Source organism: Oncorhynchus mykiss, chromosome 28 (assembly GCF_013265735.2).
Source record: "Oncorhynchus mykiss isolate Arlee chromosome 28, USDA_OmykA_1.1, whole genome shotgun sequence".
NCBI lineage: Eukaryota > Metazoa > Chordata > Actinopteri > Salmoniformes > Salmonidae > Oncorhynchus > Oncorhynchus mykiss.
Genome location: NC_048592.1, coordinates 32,954,547 through 32,964,642, shown reverse-complemented (window position 1 = coordinate 32,964,642; position 10,096 = coordinate 32,954,547). Strand labels below are relative to the sequence as shown.

At 38.5% G+C, this 10,096-nt stretch overlaps 2 protein-coding genes across 2 annotated transcripts; both read left to right on the top strand.

Moving 5' to 3' along the window:
• The first annotated feature begins 490 nt into the window (after positions 1-490).
• Positions 491-2,147, top strand: LOC110508225 (regulator of G-protein signaling 21-like). Its single transcript, XM_021588655.2, has 3 exons — positions 491-599; positions 888-1,054; positions 1,977-2,147. The coding sequence occupies exons 1-3, from the start codon at positions 491-493 to the stop codon at positions 2,145-2,147; spliced, it is 447 nt and encodes a 148-aa protein (XP_021444330.1).
• Positions 2,148-7,336: 5,189 nt separating this feature from the next.
• rgs1 (regulator of G-protein signaling 1) lies at positions 7,337-9,693 on the top strand. Its single transcript, NM_001165154.2, is given in 5 exon segments — positions 7,337-7,497; positions 7,697-7,756; positions 7,848-7,909; positions 8,070-8,236; positions 8,606-9,693. Coding segments are annotated over 5 exon segments (558 nt in total). The 5' UTR covers positions 7,337-7,414; the 3' UTR covers positions 8,792-9,693.
• Positions 9,694-10,096: the final 403 nt, after the last annotated feature.

The window sequence follows — 10,096 nt, the reverse complement described above, 5'->3', positions numbered from 1 at the left end:
GTATACTCTCTCACCAAATATTTATATATATACCTTCTCTCCAAACATCACCTTTGCATACTGATTTTCATGTGTTCCAAGGGGAGCCTTGTTTAGATCAGTCCATGCAACTTAACTCCTTCACCTCAAAACAATCCCAATCTGAGCTTCACACTGGCAGGAACTATTTTCTCTCTCCCAGACAGACAACGCAGCCATGGCAATAAAGTGAGTTTCTTTATGTCTGATTCTGTAAATGAATGACTCCATTTTTCAACGTAAATTACAACTTGCTACAGAAATGTGAAGTGTCGTATGTCCATTTTGGGATTTAAGTCGATATAAATATATAATGTATTGGATAACAGGTCATTTGAATTTTTGATGCTCTGTTGACTGGACAAAAAAAAAAAAAAAACGAATTGATGAAAACGATATTAATCTATTTTCTCTCCAGGTGTGAGGTAGATTTGATGTTGTGTTTTGAGAACCACTGATTACTGCGCTAGTGATGGATCTCAACACTCTTTTCAAGGGTAGATTTTGTTGCTTTCCCAAGGACCCGCTTGAAGAGGCTGAGACTTGGGGAGAGTCTGTGGACAAACTCCTGGGTTGTAAACGTGAGGACGAAGTTATATCTTTTTACTATATTGCCTGTCTGAAAGGCATCACCAAGCCTGCTAAACAAGTTACGGAGGATATCGGATATAGGAAATTATTATTGTCTGTTACCAGTAACGATATATATCAAGTTAGTATTACTGCCAGTAACTAAAATGTATCAAGTTAGTATTACTGACTTTATCAGAACTCATGTTCATATACTTTCTAACAATAACAAACAATGAGAAATTCCTATTTCCAATAAATCTTACGTTTTTCCTTTTCATATTCCTCCCTATTTCCAGCCGGGCAGGCGGCTTTCAGAGAATTCCTTAAATCAGAGTATAGTGAGGAGAATATTCTGTTTTGGCTGGCCTGTGAGGAGTACAAGAACATCACGTCTCTTCCAGAGATGATCTCATCTGCAAACAGGATCTACTCAGAGTTTGTGGAATGTGAAGCACCGAGACAGGTAAGTAACCATCTGGGACTATGTATCATGGTGCTGAACAGGATTGGGGAGGAACTGATTACATGTAATCCGATTACAAAGAAACTGTAACTGTAATCAGTCATGTGACCTGCAAAACTATTATAATCGGATTACAGATACTTTTGGAAAACTAGATGATTACTTATTGGATTACTTTTACATTTAGGAAGGATGTTGCAAAGAAAAAATATACATTATGACACATTTCCGTTTTCTCAATGACATTCAATTCAGTGTTGAAAAAAGATGCAAGTTTAAGTTTGTTCCACCTGAGCGAGTCTGACCACAAGTCAGAGACCACTATGATGACACACCAAATGCTTTTGATGGATCATTTATGTCTTCCTCTAATGCCTCTTAAGGGGAAAGTAATCCAGAAGTAACTGAAAATAATATGATTACGTTACTGAGTTTTGGGTAATACAAAAGTGGCATTACTGATTACAATTTTGGACAGGTAACGAGTAACTGTAACAGATTACATTTAGAAAGTAACCTACCCAGGGCTGATTCTGAACTAGGATCAGTTTATCCTTTTAGATCATAATGAATAAGATGAAATGGGCCATGAGAGAACTGATCCTAGATCAGCACTCCTACTCTGACATGCTTGACACATATGTTATCACAATCTGGTAAAACAGCATAAAACTCCACATTTCAACACTATTTGATATAACAAACTTCTCTGAAAATTAACAAATTCCTTAAAGGACCTGGTTGGATCTACACCTGGTAATGCTTTTCATTGCACATATGCAGAGATTTCTTACAGAGATATTTAATCGGTATGAGCTGTGTAGTCAGTAGACATAAGATCTAGATAAATCCAGAAATCAATATAATGAAAAAAGAAAGACCAAAGAAATGCATATTACTGTACATTGTGTTTTGTTTAAAGATCAATATTGATTGTGGGACCAGAGAAAATATCACCAAGAACATCTCTCAGCCGAGCCTGACCTCTTTCGACACGGCACAGAAGTTGATCTACAGTCTGATGGCCAGGGATTGTTACCCACGATTCCTCAAGTCAGACGTCTACCAGGATATGCTGAGGGGAGCAAGGTGACTCTCTCAAACGACAAACACTCTAAAAGTGTTTCTCAACCTTTTATGTACCACAGATTGGCAAGATATATATAGTCCCTCCATCCATGGAGGACCACTTAGATTAAAGGGGTAGTTCACTTTTTGGAGGTGTTATCTTATTTTCAATTTACCTAGGGTTTTGTTACCTGGGATGTAGTTTAGCGATGTCCAGAATATCCTGGCTAGAACGTTTTAACCTTTTACGGCAGTGGGCTAAATCAGGGTCACACGGAGTGACTCTTGGTAGTCTTAAACAAATCTACTTTGAAACAAAAATATACACCTCACACACATGGTTATGGGCTTACAAAAAAGAAGACACATGTACCATGTCAGATATAGAGTTGAAATGTAATTCCATCTTGAGTTTGCATCCCAATATTACACTTGATATACATCCCAGAAGACTGAAATATAACAAAACTGAAATACCAGATTTTTGTTGGGCTTTTTTAATTATCTTTATTAATGATGAAATTATTAAATATATGAATAACATTCCACCCATGAGGCCAAAGACGGAGCTTTTGGTCATTGATTGCAGGAAAAGGCTACATGTAGCAATGCAAGTGGAAACGTATTGTATCATAGTGATTTAAAATAGTGAACTATCCCTTTAATGTGTGGCAATCCTTAATTGAAATAACAAAGTGGGAAACCTCTCCTCTGTTTTGGTAAAAAGCTGAGGAATGGGCCTGAAGAAATGTAACAACATTTACAACATTGGAGTAAAATAAGCTAATATTTGGGGTTCTGATGGGTTTTGGCAGTTGAACTATACTCGTGAGTTATATTTGTCAAGACTCAATGGGTACATATCATTAATCTATACCTCCAAAAATGGATTTCGCAACTGCAGATTGCCCCATTAAAACTAGCACTTGAGAACAGACTAAATGGCAGTCAGCTAACCATCTAACCAGAAATCATCTAACTGGTCCAGAGGTTGAGAAACACTACTCTAAAACATGAAGTATAAACTGGTTGGTTCCAGCCCTGAATGCTGATTGTCTGACAGCTGTGGTATATCAGACCGTATTGCACGGGTATGACAAAACATTTATTTTTACTGCTATAATTACGTTGGTAACCAGTTTATAACAGCAATAAGGCACCTCGGGGGTTTGTGGTATATGGCCAATATACCACGGCTATAGGCTGATTTCAGAGATAGCTTTTCTTAAACTTGTGACTACATTTCATGGGTTGATTCCATTCTCACTTAAAATAGAAGAGGAATTACTGTATATATTATAATGTGTGAAATGTTGTTGTATTTCACTGTTAGAGACTAAAAGTTGCTGTTAGAGACTAAAAGTTACCCCTTTTGACCATAAATGAAATGACAAAATAAGCTCTTAATTTGTATCAATAGTATTATCACTTTTGTAATTGTATGTAATCAGATACTGTCTCAAAATTATCTGAATGAATCAAACATTATATTCAAAATAAAATAAACTATGCAAATGAGTTTCCAAACTCCTGTCCTTCTGTGTGGAGAGACAGGTGCAATAGGTATTCAGGCCTTTAAAGTTCCCAGTCAACCAGGGAGACGAAGAGAAGGCCTTTTCTTTCACAATGTATCGCTTTCATTTTGAATTTGATGCAAAACATCCCAATTGTTTTGATTGACCATGATTTGTGGTCTGATTAACTTCCCTTTTCCCTGAAGAGAGCACACATTCACTCCCCATCGAGGATAAATATGAATGGAAATAAGAAATACGATGCAAACTCCCTCTTGCCCGAGCTGGCATCAATCCAATACTTCAAAATCCATGAGGGGGGCGTGAGCAAGTCGACACACTTCAAGAATCCAGGCTGTATCACAACTGGCCGTGATGGGAGTCCCATAGGGCGGCGCACAATTGGCCCAGTGTCATCCGGGTTTGGCCGGTGTAGGACGTAATTATGAATAAGATTTTGTTCTTAACTGACTTGCCTAGTTAAATAAAGGTTCAATTAAAATTACAATTACATATTTGTTTAATGGTTAGAAGGGTTTTTGGAGGGATATGGTCCCTGAAGTGCGTGGAGGTTTCCAACTCCAGATGGCAGCAAAGCTCTCAAGTTAACTTACGTTATTGTAGTATGGAGGCTTTAACTTAATCAAATGAAACTGGCCCTGCACCAGAAGATGAGGAGAAACTTCCTCCTACAGTGAATGGTGTGTACATTTAGCACAGAAAACAGACGCTTCACAAGTTTCACATCGACCGTTATGAACCACCACCATATTATGTTACAGACAACGTGTGGACATTTCTGGAGGAACTTTCTCATCACTGAAGGACAGTACAACGAGAATACCTTTTTCAGATTTTCAAGACTGATCAAATAGAGCTTTAAACCACAGTGTTTAGATGCTCTGAAAATTGAGTTTAATGTGCGTACTGGGGTCAAAGGTGCATTGCTGTGCGATGGCCTGATAGAGGCCCTTTGCATACTTTACGTAACCATGGTGAGGGCATGCAAAGTGAGCCTAGGTATACAGTACATGTTTCCCAGAATACACGTGGTTTCATTGAAAGTCTCCAATGTCTGTCGGGCTTGAATTCTATATTGGCCTCTTAAAATAGCTGAAAATAGCACACACATTTTCTTCATGAAATTTCCTTTTTCTAGTTATATATAATATAACTGTATCCCATAGGGCGGCACACAATTGGCCCAGTCTTGTCTGGGTTAGGGTTTGGCCGGGGTAGGCCGTTGTTGTAAATAAGAATTTGTTCTTAACTGACTTGTCTAGTTAAAATAAAGGTTACTTTTAAATGTAAAAAAATATATAAAATATGTTATCATGTACAAAATTCTAAATAATCCAATCTGAATGCTCTGTGTGGGTTGCAGTTAGCAGGTATGTTAGGAGGTATACAATACTGTCACAGTGTATTCAGTAGTCCGTTAGGTTTCAAAATAACGCACTGTACCTAATATGTCAATATGACAATTCTATGTCATTGGAACATAGAACAATCCTATGTCAGTGGAACATAGAATTGTTCTATGTTCCACTGACATAGGATTGTTCTATGTCATTGGAACATAGGATTGTTCTATGTCATTGGAACACAGGATTGTTCTATGTTCCAATGACATAGAAGTGTTCTATGTTCCAATGACATAGGATTGTTCTATGTCATTGGAACATAGAATTGTTCTATGTCAGTGGAACATAGAACAATTATATGTCAGTGGACTGACTATAGCTCATGTCAAATACACTGCCTCCCATATATTTAATTTATGGGATGTTTTATTTATTTATTTTCAGGTCCTCATATGACATTACACATTTCAGTTGGCTGCGTAGGACAGAGGAAGTAGGTGGTTTGGTCAGTCACATGTGATCTGCCAACCGAAAGTGGGACGTTTTGTTCTGTTTGGTTTTTGAATGTTCAGGTTATTTTCAGAGGTGCTATGTAAACTACATGGCAGGGGTGGGGTTGAGTTGTGAACACCACAACTTCCTCTGGGTTTTCTCTGCTCTTATTTACCTCTGATGGTGGTAGACCTACTGTACAGTACAAATCTACAAGGCGTGCACACAAACACTCAGATGCACACAGAGAGAGAGAGAGAGAGAGAGAGAGAGAGAGAGAGAGATTAACAGATACAAAGCTGACAGGAATGCTTCAAAGTGATGAGAAATACTGCTGCATTGAACCTGCATTGCTGTGGTCAATATACTATTTGAATATCATTTGTTTTATGTTGATCTACAATCTTTACAGGACACATCATGAAACGGTCATGTATTCCTGAGGACTGTATCTGAAGCATTATGTTCTCTGCTACCATGTGACCATCACACAGTTATCCTGACTGATTCTTCCCAGTGGCACTAACTGTTAGCATCACTGATGTAAAAGCAACACTGACTACTGGTTTTGTCAGCTCAGTTGTCATATGCTAAAGATCTGCCTTTCTTTTTTAACTTGAAGATACAGTCTGGGATATTAAAGCACTTACAAATTTGGAACATATCGTACAAATTTACAGGACGTAACATGTCATAGGAAATGGAGGATGTAGTACACAATTGTTCACAACTTTCGGGGACCCCTTTCAAAACTACCGGCTAAAATATCTATATTTTTTAAAGCTCTGGAGAACCACTTTAAGTGTCTTTGACAGCATGATGTCTAAACCTATAGTCAAGACTAACTTTTTTATTTTCTTATTTTAACTATTGTGATCCGGCCCCAATGTATCTGTGTATATAACATACGGTATATGATTGGTTCTCTGTGACAGAAAAGGAAATGTCAGAGGCCACTACTGGGAGACTAAAAGATGAGCAGTGGGGGTTTACAGTGATGAATCCAGGCAAATCTTTGAGGTACTGTATTTTCCCTTCTGCCTGCACCCTATTTCATTTGTAATATATGCCATTTAGCAGATGCTTACAGTCATGCATGCATACATTTTACATATGGGTGGTCTCGGGAATCTAACCCACTTATCCTGCCGTTGTAAGCGCCAAGCTCTACCATCTGAGCTTACCAATAACGTCTGCCAAAAACTCCAGATAAGATGATTAATGGGGAAATAATGCATCCAGGTGTCATGATACCAACTCTACTGACACCTACACCGAAGTATTGTACTGTACTGTCTCATACAAAAGGTTATACTCTTCAAAAGGCAAAAGTTTATGTTGGTAGAAAGTCTAGTAAAATAAAAAGCAGGCATTGACGCACACCCAAAAATGCTTGTAAATGTGTTAACTAACAGAGGATAAACTGTATTTAAAAAAAAATAGATATAGAGTCACATTTAGAGTGGTGGAAACAGAAGTTCCAGAATCATGGGACCTAAAATCAAAAGGCCTTCTTATGAAAGTACAACTTCCACCTGACAAATGTTTGAAAACTTTAACAATTGTATTTTTTTTTATACCTATGCCAACTAGCAGAGTAAAGGTAAATATATGCTTATCTGTTGTTTAAATTTCCACTGTCATATTTGCATCTCCTGGCCTTACTCTCGACAACCTGTGCAGGTTTCTGAACGTGCAGACAAGCAACTGCATTGAGCTGGTTTGAACAAACGAGCGTCATACCTTACTTCCTCTATTTTTTGCGGTTTGTAACGAACGAAACGCGTGACGCTCACAGCAGCCATATTCTGTATAAAGAGGGGTGTTGATGAGACTGTCAAAATAGATACACTTTGACAACTAACAGAGAACCACAACACTGAGTGCTACATACACAGAACCCAACTATTGTTCCCCCAAACATGCCTATCTCAGTCACGTCACCATCAAGGGAACTGCATTCACACAACATGGACATGGACGACAAGAGGAGAAATCAGACGAGGTGAGTTTTTGCAGTATTGTTGATACATTTTACATTCAAAGTTGGTTTATTGGTCATTCGGCACTTGTGCAGATGTAATTGTTTTGAATGACGTTGCTGGTTTCCTTTGCACTTAGGAACCAGATATCTTTTGGGTTTATTGTGCATGTGCACTTTTTTGTGTTTTACAATGTATTCACCTATTTACTTCATGTTTCAGGGGAAGCGACTTGAAATCCCGACTACAGCGCAGATCTTCCCAAACCCCCAACACTGAACGGTAAATAGGGTAGACTCTGTCAGGACACATCCAGGAACCACATCTCCATCCAGGGTTTTGATCTGAAACTAAATGTCCTCCACTTTTACAGACTTAGCCCCGAGGAAATTATCCTGTGGTCCCAGTCTTTGGAGAGACTTCTCGCATCGAAATGTAAGCATTTCATGTACTTCAAAACAACATTTAAACATACAACAGGAGGTTGATGATATAAATCGTCATATGTCCATTTTCATAGGTTTGCAGGTTGTTCAGCCTAGCTAACTCTGTCTGTGTGTGTGTGTCCCCCCCCTCCCCTCCCCTCCCCCTTTAGATGGCATGACAACATTTCAAGCCTTCCTGAAGTCGGAGTTCAGTGACGAGAACATTGAGTTCTGGCTGATCTGTCAAGACTACAAGAAGATCAAGTCGTCCTTCAGACTGTCCTCCAGGGCCAAGAAAATCTACAAGACATATATTGAAGCCGAGGCTCCAAAAGAGGTATGTTGTAGTCAGAGGGCTGTTTTTACAAACGATTCAACGTGGAGTGCCTGGATACAGCCATTAACTGTGGTATATTGTCCATATACCACAAACCCCCAAGGTGCCTTATTGCTATTATAAACTGGTAACAAACTTAATTAGAACAGTAAAAAAAAATGTTTTGTCATACCTGTGGTATACGGTCTGATATATCATGGCTTTCAGCCAATCAGCATTCAGGGCTCAAACCACCCAGTTTATAATACTTTACGAAAAGCATGTAGATCTTTGATCATGTATTTACTATACTATATTTACTATTTACTATATATGGACACATCTGCTTGTATCCACCAAGTCTCATCAGTTTACTCTATCTCTCGTCAGATCAACATTGACCACAAGACCAGAGATCTCATCAGGCGGAATGTGAAGACGCCCACCACAGTTTGCTTCGACGAGGCCCAGAGGATTGTGTACAGATTGATGGAGAAAGACTCCTACCCCAGGTTCCTCAGATCCAACATCTACAGGACCTTACTGGACTCTGCATCAGACTACATTAAGGTGTAAATGAATACCAACGGTAGAAACTGGACCGAGGCTTCCAACAATGGACCGCAATGTTAGACAGCCAAGAAGGGTTTGCAAATGGGATTCTTAAGAAGATGTTTCCAAATGTGAATTCTACTGGGTACAGAGATAACAGGCCAAAAGGAAACAGAACGTACAGAAGCGACTTTGAATCCTTATTGACATTTGTGTCTAGTAGTCTATGTGCTTCCACTTGAAAGATAAACACAACAGGGGCAGCAGCAGCTAGTGGTTAAGAGCATTGCGACAGTAACTGAAAAGTCGCTGGTTTGAATCCCTGAGTTGACTAGGTGATGTGCCCTTAAGCAAGGTGCTTAACCCTAATTGCTCCTGTGAGTCGCTCTGGGTAAGAGAGTCAGCTAAATTAATACAAATGTAAGTTAAACATATGATACATAGAAAAGGATTACATAGAACATAGAAATAGATTGTATTTCTATGACAGAGATGGGGTGCTGGGGGATTACCTGGCAGAGTATGTGATAGTTAGGGACTTTCTGTGTCTTGGGGGATGTTTTCAAGGATGCATATTATGTAGCATGTTAACAGCCAGAGCAGCAACTGCATGAGCAGGTATCTGCAGTTGATCAGTGGAGTTATTTGATGAGACATTAGATGGGATTATCTACTAAGTGTGTCTTTTAAAACCAATACAAGTTTAGAATAGGATATGTTTTTACTCTGACACCACGCCATGAGGCATGTAAGCTGAAAAACATTATAACATGTTGGAGAATTAATATGTGAAGGAATGACAATGTAAACATGTTGTTGTTGCACTGTATATATGTAAACATTTCCAACGTAATGAATGTATTTGTTTGCTAAATTAGGATATTACTGAATATAAATTCAATAAAAACACATACATACATTCACACACACAACAATTACTGCTTCAAACCGTCAAAAGACTGATAATTTACTTAGCACATTATAAGGTCTATTAAAGACCAGTTTTGTTGAAGAAGCTTCACACATTTTACTGAAAAGGTCACTTTTTACTTCAAGCATTTGGGTAAATTATGCATCTGAACAAAATAACAGCCAGATAGTTTAACAGTTAATGCATAGAAAGACACAACATATTACAAGCCTTTTTAAAAGACATCATAAAGGCTCCTACATGCTAATAACAACTTATAAAGCATTACACCAGGATGCTTTAGTTTAGGTAAAGTGTTACCATGAGAAGGTTTTGGCGGGAGAGAATCTAACTTTATGTGGCAGTTTGTCGCTTCCTGTACCAGTTCTCTGTTTCAGATGTGTTTGGTTGTTGATTGA

What these genes read in the sequence shown, in the direction of transcription:
- LOC110508225 (XM_021588655.2), top strand. Translation starts at nt 491, where the DNA reads ATGGATCTCAACACTCTTTTCAAGGGTAGATTTTGTTGCTTTCCCAAG. An exon ending in CAAACTCCTGGGTTGTAAAC is followed by an intron (nt 600 to 887) that starts GTGAGGACGAAG and finishes CCCTATTTCCAG; the next exon opens with CCGGGCAGGCGGCTTTCAGA. An exon ending in AATGTGAAGCACCGAGACAG is followed by an intron (nt 1,055 to 1,976) that starts GTAAGTAACCAT and finishes TTTTGTTTAAAG; the next exon opens with ATCAATATTGATTGTGGGAC.